A 23,470-nucleotide genomic window follows, 5' to 3' on the forward strand; every position below is an offset into this window, starting at 1 on the left:
AACGTCAGTGGTTGCTTTGCAATGCTTGCAGTTAGCCACTGATTCCTTCCAAACGGCTCATTGTTAAATTTGCGATTTCCAACTTGTTGTGTAATCTTTATGTCCAATGGCCGATGAGCACCGATAAGTTTTATCTATAATTTATCTTCATTATTTATCTTCATATGACAAGGATTAAAATGGATTTGCCAGGAGATTGTCGATTTAATTCATGATGATGATGATTGCTAGCTAAGACTTGTGTTGATGTTGACATCAGTCCAATCAAAGCTACTGTACATATAATGTGATTTAACATCATTTTATCTGTGGCCAATGACCTTGAGCCTTCTTGGAAGGGCACTTGTAATATAACTCTATGGCAGGACCCAAAGGGCTGAAATTCTGGATGTCTACCCTTACTAAGGACTTAAACTTGGCAATGACGTACTGTCCCCATGAGTGACTGAACACTGAGCCAATCATGGCGCAATGCTCCTATTTTCTGCTGGCTCGCCCCACCACCACAGAAAGCACTAAGCTAGGCTGAAACACCTGCATTTTGGAGCTGCCTAACTCAAGAAAACAAAAAAGAGACTGTGTGCATGCAGCTTTATTATCTGAATGATAGGTATATATTTTATTACATTGTTTGCAAACTGATATGTGACACAAATTAATTCCAAAATAACATGCAAAACAGGTAAGCCCCCCCCCAAAAAATGTATATGTACAGTTGAAGTCGGAAGTTTACATACACTTAGGTTGGAGTCATTAAAACTTGTTTTTCAACCACTCCACAAATTTCTTGTTAACAAACTATAGTTTTGGCAAGTCGGTTAGGACATCTACTTTGTGCATGACAGAGTAATTTTTCCAATAATTGTTTACAGACAGATTATTTCACTTCTAATTCACTGTATCACAAATCCAGTGGGTCAGAAGTTTATATACAATAAGTTGACTGTGCCTTTAAACAACTTGAAAAATTCCAGAAAATTATGTTATGGCTTTAGAAGCTTCTGATAGGCTAATTGACATCATTTGAGTCAATTGGAGGTGTACCTGTGGATGTATTTCAAGGCCTACCTTCACACTCAGTGCCTCTTTGCTTGACATCATGGGGAAATCAAAATAAATCAGCCAAGACCTCAGAAAATAATTGTAGACCTCCACAAGTCTGGTTCATCCTTGGGAGCAATTTCCAAACGCCTGAAGGTACCACGTTCATCTGTACAAACAATAGTACGCAAGTATAAACACCATGGGACAACGCAGCCATCATACCACTCAGGAAGGAGACGCGTTCTGTCTCCTAGAGATGAACGTACTTTGGTGCGAAAAGTGCAAATCAATCCCAGAACAACAGCAAAGGACCTTGTGAAGATGCTGGAGGAAACAGGTACAAAAGTATCTATATCCACAGTAAAACGAGTCCTATATCGACATAACCTGAAAGGCTTCTCAGCAAGGAAGAAGCCACTGCTCCAAAACCACCATAAAAAAGCCAGACTACGGTTTGCAACTTCACATGGGGACAAAGATCGTACTTTTTGGAGAAATGTCCTCTGGTCTGATGAAACAAAAATAGAACTGTTTGGCCGTAATGACCATCGTTATGTTTGGAGGAAAAAGGGGGAGGCTTGCAAGCCGAAGAACACCATCCCAACCGTGAAGCACGGGGGTGGCAGCATCATGTTGTGGGGGTGCTTTGCTGCAGGAGGGACTGGTGCACTTCACAAAATAGATGGCATCATGGGGGAGGAAAATGATCTGGATATATTGAAGCAACATCTCAAGACATCAGTCAGGAAGTTAAAGCTTGGTCGCAAATGGGTCTTCCAAATGGACAATGACACCAAGCATACTTCCATAGTTGTGACCAAGTGGCTTAAGGACAACAAAGTCAAGGTAATGGAGTGGCCATCACAAAGCCCTGACCTCAATCCTATAGAAAATGTGTGGGCAGAACTGAAAAAGCGTGTGCGAGCAAGGAGGCCTACAAACCTGACTCCGTTACACCAGCTCTGTCAGGAGGAACTTATTGTGGGAAGCTTGTGGAAGGCTACCCAAAACGTTTGACCCAATTTAAAGGCAATGCTACCAAATACTAATTGCATGTATGTAAACTTCTGACCCACTTGGAATGTGATGAATGAAATAAAAGCGTAAATAAATAATTCTCTCTACTATTATTCTGACATTTCATCGTCTTAAAATAAAGTGGTGATCCTAACTGACCTAAGACAGGGAATTTTTACTAGGATTAAATGTCAGGAATTGTGAAAATCTGAGTTTAAATGTATTTGGCTAAGGTGTATGGAAACTTCCGACTTCAACTGTATATATATATTTTTTTTTATTACTAAAAATGTGGGGTTCAAATCACAGGTCGCCACTGTTCATATTATGCAAAAAAACGGACAAAATGTAATGAAGTATGGTGGCCATTGGCTCAATTTACCACAAGGCAAAAATGTTGACTATATTAGCCCACACAGCTACAAGGATGCACTTTCATGCTAGGTTTAGGACCTCAAATTGTAGCTTATAGAGACCCTAACTGATGTATAAAACATTCTTAAAACTGTATACATCGGTTTAGATACAAGCATCATGAAACCTCTATTTTCAACCTTTGCGAAAATATTTTTGGGGGATCTAACTTGCTTATCACTTTTTCCATGTTGTTTCTTCCTTCACAGACTGAAATTATGACATCTATGACATCAACCAATATTTGGTTACCTGGTTAATTTTGTGTACAGTTTCCTAGAAACAAGAGGTGGCTCAACTAACCCTTTGGCTCAACTTACCCCACTCTCTCCTACTGACTGGATTAGCTCAATTAACCTAAACTCTACCAATTATTCCAGCAGCCAATGGGGAACAACAAAAGCAGACAAACGAAGAGAGAAATAAACAGTACAAACTGAATTTACCTTTTAAATGTGGTGGATAAGACGGATGACTGAAGACAACGGCCTGGAGGACAATGTTGTGCATTTTTAAATGGCTGCCAATCAAACGCTGCCTCTCTCTCCTCCCTTGTTCGCGCTTTCTCTCTCTCCCTCATTTGTTTTCTGTCTCATGAGCAAACTCGCACTGAAAGTCAGAATGTATTAAAAGGATGTTAATGGAGAACCTTGGAGGCTTGACCATGTTCATTCTACTGTAGCTCTACACTGTTTAAAAACAATCTATTTCATCTTGTTATCTAAGCTCTATCAGTGGCCGTCGGTGCCATTTAAGATGAGGGAGGACGATAATTTTTTTATGAGCATGGTCTTATTACTATTACAGCATATTGAATGACTGTCATTCAAATTCCATTCACCCAGTTCAATGTAACATCGATAGGTTTATGCTACTACATGATACTTGAATTGTCTCTATATCCATCATGAGGTTAATACAACCTAGCCTACGAATAAAAGTTTTGAGAGACAAATTTGAGTAATAAAGATGACAGAAAGTGACACATTCAATACCGCCTTGCACACTCTAGCATCTAGCTGATCTAGGGTTTAAACATTAGTCCAACAGTTGAAAACAAGAGTTTTTAAAGGACAAATTCAGGTATGTTTATCCCTTTTTCGTTCCGTTTGCTTCCATTTAAGAAACATTATTCAACAGAATCGGCGGAATGAATACACCCCTGATCACCCGCAAACACGGCTCAAACAGCACAATCACTTTGCTCATTGTATAATTCCTTCTCGCATCAACACGCTTTCCTCCTCTCACCTTTTCCCTTCGCTTGTGGACTTAATTGCACAACACAACAGCTGTCTGTGACCAGGCGAAAAAACCTTTCCAAGCCAAACCTTCATACCATAATCACTAACCACTACACACAGCCTACATCGCTGTCACCATATTAGCTAACGTCATAGTCAACATAGCTACTCGAACTAACACGTTAGTAAACCCGCTACAATCATGCAGTACAGTGTACAGCAAGCAGTTTGGCAGTTACACCGGCGGGCCCCGGTGGCAATAAACTAATAAAACCAAAAGCTTACCTTGACTTGGAAGAGTTCCAGTGTTAGATAACCATAGCCAGCTAGCTAACATAGCATCCCTCTCTGTTTGATCCAGGTGTTTGAGTAGGTTAAACAAGCTAGCTGCATTCACTAGCTAAGTAAGTGAAAGTGAAAAAAATACAACAAAATATAGCTCTCTCTCTCTCGCTTCTCCTTCGTTTTTTGAAGAAATGAATTTGTTCAAAACTGTTCAACTATTGAGTCAACTACTCACCACATTTTATGCACTGCAGTGCTAGATAGCTGTAGCTTATGCTTTCAGTACCAGATTATTTATCTGATCCCTTGATGTCAGTTCATGCTGCAAGAGCTCTGATTGGTTGGAGGACTACTGTGTAAGCCTATGGAAGGGGGTGAGAACCATGAACCTCCTAGGTTTTGTATAGAAGCCAATGTACCCAGAGGAGGACAGAAACTAGGTGTCCTCCGGCTACACCATGGTGCTACGCCAGAGAGTGCTGTTGAGGCTACTGTAGACCTTCATTGCAAAACAGTGTGTATTTATTAATTATTTGGTGACGTGAATATATTTAGTATAGTTTCATCCCAAAATTATAACTGTTTTTGTGTTTAATTTTTATGAATTTCATTGAGGTAGATGGTCCTCCCCTCCCTCCTCTGAGGAGCCCCGACTGAGCTCTATAGAGGGGGTGCTGAGGAGTATTTTTGTCCGAGCAATAAAGGCCTAGTTCACACATTTTTGGGAATTAAAAAAAAAGTTATTATTATTCATTTCTTTTTCGGCTAGGATTGGGTTGTAACCAGTGCTATAGTCATTTGACACAAAAATATACGTCTTTGGCCACGCACACCAGCATTGGGTTTGGCCTTCGACAGAAAAATGCATATGCTGAAAATACCTCATCCCTATTATAAAATATGGTGGTGGATCTTTGATGTTATGGGGCAATTTTGCTTCCACTGGTCCTGGGGCCCTTCTTAAGGTCAAGGGCATCGTGAACTTTACCAAGTACCAGGACATTTAGCCTGGTTGCCATCTCTGTTGAGATATTACATTCCACTCCTTGCCACTTCTGCCATTTGCCAAAGAGACGGGCAGTTCAGCAATCTTCAAATATGAACATTCTATCATTAATGAGCTTGAGGAGATCAGAAGACTTGATCCTAATTCGATATCCCTCACAGCTATCATCTAACCACAATATTTATCATCCTAATTTATACATTTTATTGGAAACATTATAACATTGGGCATTCTGACGTAATACATTTAATTAGAACATAAAAATTGCCACGCGGAGAAAAGAAACTTCCCGTTTACGACATTTTTACCACCAGCCAATGTGATCAGCTTTTTCATTGGGAGGGACGTCTAACGTGGATCGCGAAAATAATGATTATAATCACATTTCCTCAATTTAAATATTAGGCCTATGTGGACAACTATAAGCTACATTTGCCAGCCAAGCACCAGTGATCAGTGTAGCCATTTATCGTACAGACATGAAACACTATCTTCACGCCTAGAATTTAAAAAAACACAAGCTTCCGTCATAGACTCAATTTAATAAAAAAATTAAAATAAGAATTACAGGAGGCAGTTTGGAAAAATTCATGTCCATTCAGAAAGTATCCTAAAGTAGCCTGTCTGGCCTCCATATTAATAAGAGAGGAGGGACAAATAATCTAACTGAAATGAGCAGAACAAAATTGTAAAAATGTAAGGAAGTCATGATGAGTAGCAAGTGCGAGGAATGACGACAGGTGCCAGTTTTGCGTTTGTTTCCTCTCATTATTGGGATGCAACTGAAGCAAATGTAGCTCAATTGAATCTTGTAGCCTAATATATTTTCCGTATCGTTATTTCTTTTTCTCATTACGGACCCCTCTCTAGCCACTTTGAACAACATGATCTTGCATTGACACTGCCTTCTCAAAGGAATGACCGCAGCATGTCGTAACGGTATTGTTTATTGTAAATTCTATATTGCGCGCACCCATGTACCATAATGTTGTCATGGAAAATATTAATATTGTTTCCAACTACCAACCAGCAACTGTACCGTAAATCTGGCTGCATATTGAACATTGAGAGTGCCGAAAGGCCAGTCTTTTTGGCAAGTGACAGGAGTGATAAGGACTGGAATGTTAGTTAAAAATACTGGTACTCAGACTAGGTTGCCTCTGCCAGGACAATAACCACAAGCACACATCAAAATCCCCAAAGAACTGGTTAATTGTCCACAAAATCAACATTTTGCAATTACCGTCTCAGTCTCCAGAAGCACAGATGAAGGATATCAAGGATCTGGAAATATTCTGTATGGAGGACTGGTCTAAGATCCCTCCCAATGTGTTCTCCAAAAAAGGCTTAGTGTCGTTACCCTTGCAAAGGGAGGGTGCAAGAGTATTGAAAACAGGCAATAATTTTGACCCCTATCTTTTTGCGAGTTAAAAAACATTACTTGTCAAACAAAATCTCCTACTCTGAGCAATTGTATTAGTAAAAAAGTATATAATTTTTCAAATTTTTTGAGCATACAATATCGCTCAGGATTTGTATTATTTAATTATACAGTATTTTTTTCTCATCTTCATCAGGGGATCAATAACTCCAGACCCCACTGTATAAATAGATACACACACTCTCCCCAGAAATGCCACTTCAGACACTGAGGAGCACAATTAGATTACCTGCAAACTGTGACGGACAGCTTGTTTACCCATCCTGTTTGCTCAAATTAAGACGAGGGAAAGCAAACATGACTGTAAGGGCCACTTTGTGTGGTGTTTGTATAGTAGCAGCTTATTGACCTAGCCTACTGTTGAGACCTAGCCTACTTTAATGATAATCCCCCTGCCAGTTCCACTACACTGACACACACACCACTAACTAAACCCACACAGAGGTATACCGTAGGCTTACAGTTTTGTAGTACTGCTATACTGATACACATGCCGTCTACAGACATGAGTAGTGAGATGGGGAGTGTATGAGTACATTGATTGAGGGCCACTCATCCCACTGACCACCAGTTATCTTCTACGACCTCTCTCTCTACCCCCCCCTCGTTCTCTCTCTTTCGCTCTCTCTCTCTCTCTCTCTCTCTCTCTCACACACACACACTCTCTCTCCCTTCCTCTCTCTTTCTCTCTTCTTCCCTGGGTTTTATTGGTGAGATAACAAATGCCTGGTCAGCCAGAGAGAGAAAGAAAGAGGAAGAGGATGTGATAAACACGGGTCTCCTGTCCGTGTCACTTCCTCTCTGGGCTGTTATTCATCACCTGCTTCAGATTGACCTCCACAGGAAATTCATCCTCCATTAAATTAGAAAAAAAAAGAAAAATCACTTCCTTCTATTGGCCCCCTTTGATATTTTTGATTTGATAGAGTACCTGCTATTGAGCATCTCAAGCCTCTCAAATCTCCCATTTCTAATCTGTCTCTATCGCTCTCTCATTCGCTCTCTCTACGAGCTCCGCAAATCCTTTAGAGACGCAAAACTTGAATTGATGTTCGACAACTCAGACTCGCGTCGCATGTGACAAGGACTACAGCTTTCTAAACCTCCCATCCATATAGAAATTAAAGATGAAATAAAATGTCCTCGGGATCTATATAAGTGGAACAAATTGTGCTAAGAGAAACGGAAGAAGCTACAGTTCATGGAAGTTAAGAAATGGTCTGACAAGAACACTAGCTACGAATGTAGAATAAATATTGTTAAGATGTGTATTTTATCCAAGGTAATGTTCCACCCTCTGCAACTGGATCTTGGAATTCCTGACGACAGGCTGTAAGGATTGGCAACAACACCTCCTCCACACTGACTCTTAACACAGGGGCTCCCCAGGGGTGTGTCCTCAGTCCTCTGCTGTACTCCCTGTTAAGCCACGACTGCGTGGCTTTGCACGACACCAACTCCATCATCAAGTTTGTTGATGACACTATGGTTGTAGGCCTGATAACCAACAACGAAGAGTAAGGGAGGAGGTAAGTGAACTGGCATTGTGGTGTCATGACAACAACCTCTCCCTCAACATCAGCAAAACAAAGGAGCTGATTGTTGATTTCAGGAAGCAGAAGAGTGAACATGCCCCGATCCACATCAATGGGACTGCAGTAGAGAAAGTCACAGGTTCTCTCCAAATACTACCGCTGCACCATCGAGAGCGTTTTGACCGGTTGCATCACGGCCTGGTACAGGAATTGCTCCGTCCACGACCGCAGGGTAGTGAAGACGGCCCAGTCACTGGGACCGTGTTCCCATCCATCCAGGATATCTACTCAAAACAGTGCCTGAGGAAGGCACGCAGCATCATCAAGGACCCCTCACACCCCAGCCACGAGCTGTTCTCTGCCTTACTGTCGGGCAGACGGTATTGGAGCATGAGGTCTGTTACCAATAGGCTCAGAGACAGTTTCTATCTACAAGCCATCAGACTGCTGAACACTTGAACAGGACTAACCAGCTGCTCTGGTTATTTGCACCTTAGCACACATGTACTCACTCATGCACACAACCACACATACATACACTGACAAAACATTAAGAACGCATGCTCTTTCCATGACAGAGACTGACCAGGTAAATACAGGTGAAAGCTATGATCCCTTATTGATATTCCTTATTAAATCCACTTCAATCAGTGTAGATGAAGCGGAGGAGACAGTTTAAAGAAGGATTTGTAAGCCTTGAGACATGGATTGTGTATGTGTGCCATACGTGGGCCTTTGAATGGGGTATGGTAGTAGGTGCCGGGTGCACCGGATTGTGTCAAGAACTGCAATGCTGCTGGGTGTTTCATGTTCCTGTGTATATCAAGAATGGTCCTCTACCTAAAGGACATCCAGCCAACTTGACACAACTGTAGGAAGCATTGGAGTCAACACATTTTCAACACCTTCTAGAGTCCATGACCCAACGAATTAAGGCTGTTCTGAGGGCAAAGGGGGGGGGGGGGGGGTTGCAACTCAATATTAGGAAGGTGTTCCTAATGTTTGGTATACTCCGTGTACATGCATGCTATACACACATCACAACTGCTGCTACCAGACTCTTATTTTACTGCTGAATTTATACACTTGCCCCCCATCCCCTTCTTCCCCAATACACGTGTAAATATTGGACTAAATTGTGCCTTCCTGTATTATATTTATACAAAAAAATGTATTCTATTCTATTGAGCCATTTACTTTATGTTCATATCCTTATATATTCTTATATTTTATTATTTCTTATTGTTGTTGCATTGTCGAGAAGGAACCTGGCAAGTAAGCATTTTGTTGGCTGATGTATACCATGCATATCCCGTACATATGGCTAATAAAACTTGAAACCTGAGACTCTCTCTCATCTTTCCTTTGTCTGTTTTCTTTTCTGCTCTTTTGATGTACTCTTGTGTTTTGCATATCATTTGCCTGCAGTCCATCCAGAGAAAACAGGGTTCAGTTTGTGATGCTTGACTGAGTTACGGTAAGATCAGCTGTGTGTTCCTTTCACAGGTAAAGAGGATACTCCCACACCCTTCTGAGAGGAGTACTAATAAAACACTAGCCAATTAGAATGTGACCAACCCTGCCTTGTTTCATTACAAAATGTTGTAATTGTAAAGAATTCAGTTCCCAGCAATAGGTCTATCTATGTCTATGTATACTGAACAAAAATATGAACGCAACATGCAAAGTGTTGGTCCCATGCTTCATGAGCTGAAATAAAATTTCCCCAGAAATGTTCCACACGCACAAAAAGCTTATTTATCTAAAATGTTGTGCACATATTTGTTTACATCCCTGTTAGTGAGCATTTCTCTTTGTCAAAATAATCCATCCACCTGACAGGTGTGGCATATCAAGAAGCGGATCAATACACAGGTGCACCTTGTGCTGGGGACAATAAAAGGCCACTCTAAAATGTGCATTTTTGTCACACCACACAATGCCACAGATGTCTCAAGTTTTGAGGGAGTGTGCAATTGGCATGCTGACTGCAGGAATGTCCACCAGAGCTGTTGCCAAAGAATGTAATGTTCATTTCTCTACCATAAGCCTCCTCCAGCATCATTTTAGAGAATTTGGCAGTACGTCCAACCAGCCTCACAACCGAATTCCACGTGTAACCATACCAGCCAACGACCTCCACATCCGGCTTCTTCGCCTGTGGGATCAGCTGAGACCAGCCACCCGGACAGCTGATGAAACTCATTCTGATTGGCAGGGCCTGGCTCCGCAGTGGGTGGGCCTGGCTCCCAAATGAGTGGGCCTATGACCTCCCAGGTCCACCCATGGCTGCGCCCCCACCCAGTCATGTGAAATCCATAGATTAGGGCCAAATGTATTTATTTCAATTGACTGATTTCCTTATATGAACTGTAACTCAGCAATATCGTTGAAATTGTTGCATCTTGTGTTTATATTTCTGTTCAGTATAGTTCTAGATTTCATTCACCTCATAGCAAGGGTGTTGCAGGCATCAGTAGTTTAAACTTATAAACTTAACATGGGTAAAACATCAGGGTGTAGTTAAACATTCACAAAAGCCTTTCCAGGAACAGTGTACTACTCTACAGTAGCTGTGTTCTGCGCCGAGAAAGGCTTGTGGCGCTAGCTAAAGCTGAGCTCGTGTCATTCAACATTAGCCCCTCCATACTGTATGTCAAAGTCTCTCTGTGGAGAGTTATGGCTTTAATATCATGACCACTAGCCAGGTCCATTTGTTCTCCAGGGCACCTATGAAATGGTCATCGTGATTATGTTTTTACTCAGCCACAGACTTTTATTGGCTCCAAGCTGAAATGTGTTTGTAAAGCATTTTGATATATATATATATATATATATATATATATAGAGAGAGAGAGAGAGAGAGAGAGAGAGAGAGAGAGAGAGAGAGAGAGAGACACAGCGAGAGACACAGAGAGAGACACAGAGAGAGACACAGAGAGAGACACAGACAGTCAGACAGACAGAGGTCAGTTGGAATGAAGATGCTTTTAGAGGTTTTTTGGGGGAAGGGGACACATACAGTATAATAAGACACAAATGAAATCCTGACATCACATGCAGTGCCTTCGGAAAGTGTTCAGACACCTTGACTTTTTCCACATTTTGTTACGTTACAGCCTTATTCGAAAATTGATAAAATAAAATACTCATCAATCTCCACACAATACCCCATAGTCACAAAGTAAAAACTGGTTTTTAGAAATGTTTACAAATGTATTTAAAATTAAAAACAGAAATACCTTATTTACATACATTTTAAGACCCTTTCCTATGAGACTCGAAATTGAGCTCAGGTGCATCCTGTTTCCATTGATCATGCTTGAGATGTTTGGAGTCCACCTGTAGTAAATTCAATAGTTTGGACATGATTTGGAAAGGCACACACCTGTCTATATAATGTCCCACAGTTGACAATGCACGTAAGAGCAAAAACCAAGCCATGAGGTCGAAGGAATTGTCTGTAGAGCTCTGAGACAGGATTGTGTCGAGGCACACATCTGGGGAAGGGTACCAAAACAAATCTGCAGCATTGAAGGTCCCCAAGAACACAGTGGCCTCCATCATTCTTAAATGGAAGATGTTTGGAACCACCAAGACCCTTCCTAGAGCTGGCTGCCTGGCCAAACTGAGCAATAGCGGGAGAAGGGTCACTCTGACAGAGCTCCAGAGTTCCTCTGTGGAGATGGGAGAACCTTCCAGAAGGACAACCATCTCTGCAGCACTCCACCAATCAGGCCTTTATGTTAGAGTGGCCAGACGACAGCCACTCCTTAGTAAAAGGCACATGACAGCCAGCTTGGAGATAGCCAAAAAGCACCAAAAAACTCTCAGACCATGAGAAACATTATTCTCGGGTCTGATGAAACCAAGATTGAACTCTTTGGCCTGAATACCAAGTGTCACGTCTGGAGGAAACCTGGCATCATCCCTACGGTGAAGCATGGTGGTGGCAGCATCATGTTGTGGGGATGTTTTTCAGGGGCAGGGACTGGGAGACTAGTCAGGATCGAGCTAAAGATCAACAGAGCAAAGTACAGATAAATCCTTGATGAAAACCTGCTCCAGAGCGCTCAGGAACTCAGACTGGGGCGAAGGTTCACTTTCCAACAGGACAACAACCCTAAGCACACAGGAAAGACAACGCAGGAGTGGCTTCGGGACAAGTCTCTGAATGTCCTTGAGTGGCCGAGCCAGAGCCCGGACTTGAACCCGATCGAACATCTCCAGAGAGACCTGAAAATAGCTTTGCAGCAACGCTCCCCATCCAACCTGACAGAGATTGAGAGGATCTGCAGAGAAGAATGGGTGAAACTCCTCAAATACACGTGTGCCAAGGTTGTAGCGTCATACCCAAGAAGACTAGATGCTGTATTCGCTGTCAAAGGTGCTTCAACAAAGTACCAAGTAAAGAGTCTGAATACTACTTTTTTCCCCCCCATAAATTATCCAAAACTTAAAAACAACTATTTTTGCTTTGTCATTATGGGTTATTGTGTGTAGATTGATAAGGGGGGAAAAAATTCATACATTTTAAAATAAGGCCTTAACCTAACAAAATGTGGAAAAAGTCAAGGGATTTGAATACCGTTCAAAATTCTAACCGTATGTCCAATCTATCCTCCCATTTTGTTACTATAATATTCTAATATAAATAGAGAATATATTAATACACTGAACAAAAATATAAACACAACATGTAAAGTGTTGGTCCCATGTTTCATGAGCTGAAATAAAATATCCCAGAAATGTTCCCAAAAAGCTTATTTATCTCTGAGTTTGTGTACAAATTTGTTTCTATCCCTGTTAGTGAGCATTTCTCCTTTGCCAAGATAATCCATCCACCTGACAGGCGTGGCATTTCAAGAAGCTGATTAAACAGCATGATCATTACACATGTAAAAGGACACTCTAAAATGTGCAGTTTTGTCACACAACACAATGCCACAATGGGTGTAATTGGCATTCTGACTGCAGGAATGTCTACCTGTGCAGTTGCTAGAAAATTGAATGTTAATTTCTCTACCATAAAACGTTGTTTTAGAGAATTTGGCAGTACGTCCAACCGGCCTCACAACCGCAGTCCACGTGTAACCATGCCAGCCAACGACCTCCACATCTGGCTTCTTCACCAGCGGGCTCCTCTGAGACCAGCCACCCGGACAGCTGAGGAGTATTTCTGTCTGTAATAAAGCCCTTTTGTGGGGAAAAACTCATTCTTATTGGCTGGGTCTGGTTCCCCAGTGGGTGGGCCTTTGCCCTCCCAGGCCCATCCATGGCTGTGCCCCTGCTCAGTTGTTAAATCCATAGATTAGGGCCTAATTAATTTATTTGAATTGATTGATTTCTTTATATGAACTGTAACTCAGTAAAATTGTTGAAATTGTTGCATGCTGCATTTATATTTTTGTGCAGTATATATTCATATTTAATATTTTCATGTGTAATATTAATATAATATTTGATAGATGTCCAGTAGATAATGAATGGGGAAAGTCTGGTATACAAAATACAGTCATTCAAAGAAAATGCACAACTTACTTGAAAATCAAAGCACCCATAACCACACCTGGGCCTAAACAAACCATCCCAACTGACACCTGATACAGTGGCTGGCTGTGCTTGAAAACATGCAGGGCTTTGTACACAATGGTTTGCATAATATGAAAAACACCTAGCGCACCTGAACACACCAGGGTAAGCGTGACAATAACTCTCTCTCTGTTTCCCAGAAACAGAATGAACAGACACAGACCTCGGTTCAAATACTTCACTTCTCTTTTTCTCGACCTGCACTCTTGGCGCTCGGAACATATGAATTTCACTGTGCCCTTGCGATTACATCTGCGACCCTGTGCATGTGACTAATAAACTCATCTAATCTAATCATCTAATCTAACACTATTTGAAATCTTTCAGAATCATTGAGTGTTTGCCTGCCTGGAGTGTCAAATGAATGGGGTTTTCTGTTTTGTGACTATTCTAATCGTCCATTAAACCAGGCAAGCTCAATTAAGCACAAATAAAGTATCTGAATAATTAAAAATAGTACTTCAACCCATAGGTCCGACAGACATGTAGGTTTTCCAGAGTTTTCCCTTTCCTGGCCTCATTTATCGAAAAAAAGATAAAAACATCTCGTAAAAAAGATGGTATTTGGGCTATGTGGTTATTTGTAGTGGAAAACAGGCAGGCAGAGATGATGAAGGGCTTTGGGCTAATTTCTCCATCTAAACCACAGGGTCTCTGAGCGTGCCTCTGTCTCTGGGGAGAAGATGGGGCTGTCGTGGTCCTCCACATACAGCTGTTCAGGGGACATGTATGGAGCACATATAGTATACGCTGGTATGCGGCTGGTAATCTCTATACTGTTGATATGGCTGTATGCATGTATTCTCAGGTTAGCATGACAATCTGTAAATCTCCTGTCACACGTTCATTGAGATATTGTCTATGCCAATGGTGGTATCCACATTAATACATGAAACATTTACATGGGTATCTTGATTTGTCAAAGGAATGCCCAGCAACCCTCAGCACCCATGAAAATTCTAACCATTACCCTCCTCTCTCAAGATCTACCTCACCCTATCATACACCAACTCCACCCAATGATATCCCCCCTTTCCTCTCCTCCCCGTCCCCAGGCCCTACCTGTATGGTGGGAGAGGAGCGGTGCTTGCGGGTGGTGGTGGTGGACATGGTGGTGGTGGTCTCAATAAAGGTGGTGGACATCTCGGGGGGCTGGGCGGTGGTGCGAGCCGACCCGGCCACAGAGGGCACGTCGCCTACCAATCGGACACTGCCGTTGATCTTGATGTTGGGGTTGCCCTCGGCAGCCATGTTGAGGACCTTGAGGCCGTTGTAGTAGAGGCCGGACAGCTGACCCTGGAAGGGCCGACTGCGGTCGCTGCCACCAATGGTGACTGTGGCCTGGGTGTTGAATATCGTTAGCTGCCGACCTAAAGGATGGAACCAGACAGAGGTCATTCACATCAAGGAACAACAAGAGACTGAGTAGGAAAATAAGGTCTGTTGACTCAAAGATCCGGCTTCATATGAAAAATGTTGGTCTGCCATGACCTCATTCTGTGTGTGTGTGTGTGTGTGTGTGTGTGTGTGTGTGTGTGTACGTCCCTATGTGCACTTATAAGTCCTTGACAATCAAAAGGTCCTTACAGTATATTGTCGATGTCACTATGAGGTCGGTTGTAAAAACCTTTACGGTGAAACTATAAAGAAAGGTCAACTGAAGAGGCTATAACTAGCCTGGGCCCAGGGAGCTAACCCCAAATATACCGGGTCAACACGTCTGGCTACAAGGGTGATGTCTCCCAGGATGTATTCACTGTAGAAAGGTCATCGTGTTGTTAGCCGTAATTACGAGATTACGGGTTGTGATCTGAGGCTGAGGGAGGAGAGGAGAGAGGAGGACGGAAAGGAGGAGAAAAGGTCAACGCTTTATGTCTGTCTCCTCAAACTGGCCCTTTGGGGCAGCCTCGGATCAGCTGCATCTAATAAGGCTAGAGCTAATGCCATAGCTAAGAAAACAAAGAGTGGGGTAGGGACGAATGTTTAAAAGGCTAGGGCAAATGCTGAAGCCTGAAAGCAGCGAAAGGAACTGATGTTTAAAAAGCTAGGGCTAATGCCAAAGGTATAAATCAGGAGGGCAGGAATCTGAAAGAGAAAAGCAGTACACGAAAAGAGGATATTTACAGTACATGTCAAATCTAAGTATTCTAAGTAATATCACCGACACAGCATCTTGAATAAGCGTATATTTGAAACTTAAAACAACAAAAAATGTATAATATTACAAATCATAATATTCAACTTAGCAAGTATTGAGTAAACTGTTGAGCTGTTAGAAAATTGTTTACCCAGTTTAATGCAATCATTCTCCAATACCATCAACATAGGATTCTGGTTACAGAATTAACAAAGGATTGTACATCAAAAGATTATTAACTGACTCAACATTGTAGATGTACAACAGCATATTGATTCATGCATTAGGTGACTACTTGCATTTGAAATGGCATTCAAGTTTAAATGGGTGTTAAAGGGACTTTAGGACATACTTGAACATTGTTACTTCTGTTTTATCGTAAAGCTAATTTTAGAAGGATTCAAGATGTAGAGTATATGAAATAATCTTTTCATGTGTAATATGAACATGAGATAGGATGGAATATTATCTTCAATAGAAGTCCCTTTAACTGAGTAGAGTGATTATGAATTATGAATTATCATGAGATTTACTTGGGTAATTAACTTGGGTACCAAAAAAATCTGATCAAACGTATTCGAATTGAGAAAGAAAATGAGGTTAGGAAGTTATTAGTTCATGCTAAAATCATATTTTAACGTAGTAAAATAAATTCAAAGTATCAGTTCAGCAGGCAAATGCAAAAAATAAAAAGTTCAACGTTGAGCTCAATAGAAGAGAATTTAAAAGTTAGAAGTTGTGTTAAGGTTACCTTTCTCTTGTAGCCAGTCCACTACTGGCCGGGCGTATTTCAATGGGAATTTCTTAGTGGCAATTTCAAGGCGTTCATTATCGGTTGTCGCTGTTTTAAAGTTTAAAAAAACATTTAAATCATTTAGAAAACAGTTTGCATTTGGCAGCAGGCATTTTAAACACAATTGAACACATGCTCACTTCAAACTATTGTTGTCATTTTCATGCAAGCAGTTAAAAAAATGTTGAACACTTAGTTGCAGGTTAGAATTGATGTCTTGTTTTATGAGATAGGTGAAGTGTCAACAGTAAAGTGGTAACAAATAGAGGTCATTTGCTGCTCTGCTGGTTTTCACCAGGCTTTACGAACAGGCGACAGAAGAACCACTATGTTTTTGGCATTTCAATTCATTTAAACATTGACAAAGATATTTAGAGCCATCATAAAAAAACTGCAATTTTTTTTCTCATGGGATGAAGTGTATTCAAGTATCTTAAATAACAGTTAACAAACCCTTCCAATGCACATGCGCCATGCAACCATTTTATACTATTAGGACACAGTTCATGGGCATTACGGTGGACTTAGCAACAGTCTTTTTCTTCAAATCCAACATTAAGGACAGAAAATAGGAGTAAAGCTGTGATACTAGCAATTTTCACTGGACAGCATTTGCTTTTTTCTTCCCCAGAAACCAGTTCACCTCAGTAGTCAAAGAAGGTTTAGTGCGTGTGCATGTGCGTGCGTTGCGCGTGTGCATGCGTGCATTTACACACCATACTGGGAAACAGGGAAAGGCCTTGGGGGCAAATGGAGGTTGAACAGTAGGGGTGGCAAAGGAATAGGGTTGAATATGTTTTAGGATGGGTATGCTGTTGGTGTAGAAACGCCCGCTGTTTCCACACCAGAGTCAAGTCGTGATGGGAGACAAGTAACCCCTATGGGGAGACAAGCTGCCACGGGGTAGGAACCAAAAAAAAAAAAAAGTAGGAACCAAATTCCAGGACCCCAAAGAGACAGGGGTACCTTAGGGCCCACCCAAAGTGAGAACCCCTACCACGTATCTTCCCTCCTTTTCTATCCCCTAAAGAGAGACCTCATTTCAGCCTTCTGCAAAGATAGAGAGACAGCAGGTAGCTGTGTGTGTGAGTGTGTGTGTCTGCACGAGTCCACCTGTGTGTCTGTATGTGTGTTTCATGCTCTTTACCCTGCCTGCAGTATGTTTGCTGCTCTACAGGGGCCTTATTTCCAACTGTTGCATACATTTCACACTCAATGTCTGCACGCGCCATTTCTGAAAAGCCTGCGCAAGTACACAAATATTGAGATGTATAAACTTGCCGTAAAATGTATGCCATTCAAATACATGCTTGCCGCTAGAAACCAGACCTGTCGAAAACTGTGCACGCGTGAATGAGACATTAAAACTCTGCCTGAAAACTCCTCCATTCACCTAATATGGTGCCAATAACTCCCTTTATTTGCTGTACAATTTGGAACTATTGGCATTACGCCACGGCATGCAAAAGACAAATTGTTGTTCAATATTTCGTTTATCAATAGATTATTGGGTATATATACCCTGCCTTGGTATAGACTCTGAGATTAAATATGCAATGATGTCACACTCCTATCGCACAGCAATACTGTACCCTTCCCATACTGTCGAATATTTGACATAAGCTACCGGTCTATTTACTCTGTTGGCAGAATGTTTTCATCTTTAGCAGTAATTTATGCTGTATCTGGAAAAGGACTGTGTCAGTTTTTGAATGAGAAAACAACGGCAAATTGTCATGGACCTGTCAGCAGAACGTTTGAATTCAACAATGTTTTATAACGACTTTCCCCCCAACCTAAACATGATGGACTGTCACTGCCCGCAAATTCTAAAACATTGCAGGGTAGGCTACTAAAAAAAAAAGAAGTTTTGTATCTACTTGACTTTTTTAAATATTTTTTTTATAGTACTACTGATATTCATTACTGCATTGTTGGGAAAGAGCAAGCAAAGAAGGCATTTCACTGTTGCGTGTGACAATAAAAACTTGAAACTTGATAGATAGGCCTACTTCAATGTAAAAGATCAGCTGTTAAATTCGACTGTATACCGGTATTATAAACCACGCGGCCTACGATATTGCAAAACTTTAAATACATATAGCCTATCTATTCACTAGGCTACTAGGTGCAATTAAATGGCTTCTTCCCTAACATGAACCCATCATGGCCAGAAAAGGTGAGGAATATATTCTGCAATGGTTATGAAAATCAAATAGGAAAAATATTCCTATGTCTAATTCTAAGAATCCTATGTCTAATTATAAAACATCGTTTTTAACTCTTCTTGCTCATGGAAAAAGGTTGCAGCCTTGTAAATATGTTATCCTGTTTTCATTTTTTTATGAATAAGCCTTTTGACAAATCCCCCATTTGCCAGCTTGCAATACAATATTTCAACCACTAGCAGATGGGCATACGCATGGTCTGAAGGTTTGCGTGAAAATTGATGCACTCATATTTTGGGATATATTTTGTACTTACGCAAGGTTTATAAATGAGGCCCCAGATATTGTCAAATTGCTTTACAAATGAAAAATATCCCTCCAAGGCACTAAAATAGCATCAGTTCCATAGATGTCACCTTTCATTGGTGTTACTGTCTGAAGACTGACAGCATTTCAAGATATAGAACAAAGAAAAAAATCGCACAAAAGCTCTGACGAAGGCCTTGAGGCCGATACTTAAAGCTTCTTAAAGAGCAGTGACACTGTCAAGAGCAATGTGCGGGTTTCTTCTTCTTTTTTTCTCGAGATGTAGAACAAAAAGAAAGATGGAGTAAGACATTATGGATGCCTCTATACTTATTGCATGATGCAGTTTATATTTGCATGAGTTACTGTCAAATCAGGAGGCATATCATTTCCATAATGATTCATTCACCCAATCACCCTTGCGATTGCTATGGAAAGCAATCTTATGACTGGATTGTGGTATGTGTTGTGGGTCTGTGTTGATCTCTCACTCTCTATCAGTCCTGCTCACCATCCCACACTTCCTCTCTCTATTACCACTCGCTTAATTCTATAGGCCTACATCTAAAATTCTCTCTTTCTTCCCCTTACATTTCCTCCCTGAGTGGAACCACTGACAGAATTCATTTGCACAGGGCTCTCTGACTCTCCCAGAGGGCCGTCTCGCTCTCTCCCTCTCCCCTCCCTCAGTCCCTCCCAACTCCATCCCCCCTCCCCTCTCTTCACTCTCCTTGATGCTGACTGCCTTGCCCAATGGAAATAGGAGCCTCCTTCTGGAAGATTTCCCCTCAGTATCTCTAAGAGACAATGGCAGTCCAGGTCCTTTATCTGGTCATCCGCACTGCTCTCATTTAAATCACAGGATTAGACGCCTGGCTCACACTGAAAGGCTTATCTCTCCCCCCTTCCCTCCATCCCTTCCTCCCTCCATCCCTCCATTCCCCGCGGCCCCCAGCAGAGATTTATAGGGGCGGGAGATTCTGTTTTCGATAGCAGTAATTGTATTTGGCTTGTAGGGTACACAAGTATTTATCCACGACACCATTACCTTAAATCCTCTGCAGATAAAGGTGGCCCAAGGTGTTTCTTATCCAATCACACCACCTCTCTCTATCTTTCGCTCCCTCTCTTTTTCAGTCTCTTTCTCTCTCTCTCTCTCGCTGTTTGAGAAAATGTATGTGTTGTCAGGTTTTCTGAAAGTGACAGAGTTGGGTCCATGTTGTGAACTACTCTGCAGTGCGTAAGGCAGCATCTAAGGTCTCACATGGACCACCGTATTTCTGTCCTCCTCCCCACAGACACAGAAGACTTATTGGATCATGGACACGCTTTCCCGATACCGAGAAGAGAGCGGAACGTCCCCGGGCACGGTAGACTCCTCCTTATCATCTCCCAGATGGAGCCATAGGCCGACATACCTATCAATCAACCTGATCACTCCAGATAGGAGGTCAATTCTCCGTACTTATCAAGTTCTGAGACGCCGGCATGATGCCTTTTGCCAGTCAAAGGGGAGGAGCTGGCCTCAGAGGCAGGCTATAGCGTTCCGCTCCCTCGTCTCCATTGTGTGTCGAGCCAGTTGCAGAAAGCTAGAGGGAAAATAAACCTGCGACGGAGTGGCTGTCACAGGGTGGCTCAGACGAAACGCAGCCTCATTCATATGAAACAGGGGGCCTGTGCAAATGAAAGCAATCATCCTCAAACACGCTGTGTGTCTTTTGAATGCAGCTCCTGATAAGCAAGGAGGAGGTGCTGCTTTTTCAAGGCAATTTGCTGCAGAGTATTTCTTCTCTTTCTCTTTTCTCCATTCCTCTCTTCTGCACAACAAGCGTGACTCTGGTAATCGATTCCTATCTCTCTAGCTATTAGGGTTGGGAAATATCCAGATTTCCATACCTTCATACTGTTCCTGTACCATCCCGGGGTATAAGGTATTACCCGCAGTGCACACAAGGGGGAACTATTTCTTTCCAAGCGTAATGTTTTTTAAATAATAATAATTATTGTAACAAATGCAAACAAAGTACTAGCGAATTCCCATTGTGGATGCTAGCTAAATTATAACAAGCCTAAGCGAACATAAACTAAGGACAGACACCCCAGCTCCTCAGCAGGGATCTTGATCCATGAGGTGATTGATCGTCTCTGCTGTAACCAAGCAGCTTGATCTTCCAAGCTAGCCACTTATGTAGCAAGTTAGCTGAGCTGGAGTAAATTTGTGGCACATTTTAGATAGTTAAACTTATATTTAGCTGGAAAACAGTAGTACATTTTAAGTGTAACTTGATCACCTTTATTGAGCTGTACAACAGCGGATCATCACATCACGAAAGCTTCCATTTGCTAGGTGTGCTCTTTGTAAACAAACATGCCATGTGGCTGGCTAGATCAGCTGCTTAAGGGAACAGCATCATAATGAAAAAAGAATACAACAGACGAAATTAAGAACGCAATCTGCTTTATCGATTAACCTAGTGCACAAGTTGACTGCAGGTGTTTATTTAAAAATAACAATTATTGATGGTTTTGAAAATCATACCGTGGGCATTTTAAAATACCCCGGTATATGTTATATACGGTATACCGCCCAAGCCTACTAGCTATACCTCACAGACAAGAAAACTCAAGGGCAATGAACCACTGTTTGGTTTAAATTAGTACTACCTGAACAGAATGAGTGGTTCTGAATAGAATACTGACAAACTCTAAAGGGAGAGAAGGAAGGAACATTGTTAATGTTTCCTATTAAAGTTAGTTATTGGGGGGGAAAAAATATTTAACTTTTATTTAACTAGGCAAGTCAGTTCAGAACAAATTCTTATTTACAATGACGGCCTACACCGGCCAAACCTGGACGACGCTGGGCCAATTGTACGTCGCCCTATGGGACTCCCAATCACGGCGGCTTGTGATACAGCCTGGATGTGACCTGATCAGGACAACTGACACTGGCTACATGACAGTCTTTTGCTGTAATATAGTCCTGAAAAGCCTTGCTTATCTCTGCACCCTAAAATTTATGAACAGACTTTTCTTCTCCGTAATCTCTATTCTTACAAATTGCTGTCATCGCTTTGACATGATAGTGTCATAATTAAGTGCTCAAAATTCTTCCTTGGAAGCTGTCCGTCTGCACGCTCCTTTCCCACCGACTACCCCGCCGGCATCTTAGCATGCAGACCATGGCTGAGCTGAAAAAGTGTTTCTCTAAGCTAGTTCCTGTGGGATTACAACACATCATATCTGCATGGTTGGCTCCCATAAGTGAGATGGAACTCTGTAGGGGGAACGCAAACCAGGTAGAGTTTGGCATACTTCAACATAGCCGTTGTGGCCCCTTACTTTTTCAAATATTTTTACTAATGACCTACAACTAGCCTTGAGTAAAGCCTGTGTTTCTATGTATGCTGATGGCTCCACATTATACAGGCCAGCTACCACAGCAAGTGAAATCACTGCAACACTACATCACAAGTAGATGCAGTCAGTTTTAGAACAGGTGGCTAATAATAAGCTCATCCTAAATATATCAAAACTAAAAACATTGTATTTGTGACAAATTCTTCACTGAACCCTAAACCTCATCTACATCTTGAAATTAATAATGAGGCGATTGAGGAGACTAAACTGCTTGGAGTAACCATAGATTGCAAACAGACATGGTCAAAACATACTGATGCAACGGTAGCTAAAATGGGGAGAGGTCTGTCCGTGATAAAGCGCTGCTCTGCTTTCTTGACATCACAATCAACAAAACAAATCCTACAGGCCTTAGTTTTATCACACCTGGACTACTGCCCAGTTATATGGTAAAATGCCAAAAAGAAGGACAAAGGCAAATTACAGTTTGCCCAGAACAGAGCAGCACATCTGGCCCTTAAATGTACACAGATGGCCAATATCAGTAACATGCATGTCAATCTCTCTTGGCTCAAAGTAGAGGAGAGATTGACTGCAACACTACTTGTCTTTGTGAGAGGTATTGATGTTTTGAAAGCATCAAACTGTCTGTTCAAACAGCTGACACACTGCTCAGACACTCATACATACCCCACAAGACATACCACCAGGGGTCTCTTCACAGTCCCCAAGTCCAGAAGAGACTCTGGGAAACGCACAGTACTACATAGAACCTTGACTACATGGAACTCTCTTTCACGTCAAGTAACTCAAACGAGCAATAAAATCTGATTTAAAAAAACATAAAACAACGCGGACTGTGAAGAGACACACACACATATGCACACATACTCTAACACCATTAGGGTTGAGTGCCTTGCTCAAGGGCACATTGACAGATTTTTCGCCTAGTCGGCTTGGGGATTTGGGGATTCTGTTTCTTTTGTTTAACATTCAGAAAAAAAACACTGTGAAAACACAACAACAAAACAGTCGTCTATCTAAGCCCCATAATTAACTACAATTAAATCAGTAGTGTGACCGCAAAAGTACAATATCAAAAACCAACTGAACAGTCAAACAGAGTAA

The 23,470-nt window shown here is 41.6% G+C and overlaps 1 protein-coding gene across 1 annotated transcript in view; it reads right to left on the reverse strand.

Annotated features, from left to right (window-relative positions):
- The window catches only part of nrxn3a (neurexin 3a), a 324,550-nt gene that overhangs the window by 41,213 nt on the left and 259,867 nt on the right, over positions 1-23,470 (reverse strand). Inside the window, exon 15 of the mRNA XM_039009038.1 lies at positions 14,641-14,948. Coding sequence (XP_038864966.1) covers positions 14,641-14,948 — 308 coding nt within the window. The remainder of the gene's footprint in view (positions 1-14,640; positions 14,949-23,470) is intronic.

This window comes from Salvelinus namaycush, chromosome 15 (assembly GCF_016432855.1).
Source record: "Salvelinus namaycush isolate Seneca chromosome 15, SaNama_1.0, whole genome shotgun sequence".
Lineage (NCBI taxonomy): Eukaryota > Metazoa > Chordata > Actinopteri > Salmoniformes > Salmonidae > Salvelinus > Salvelinus namaycush.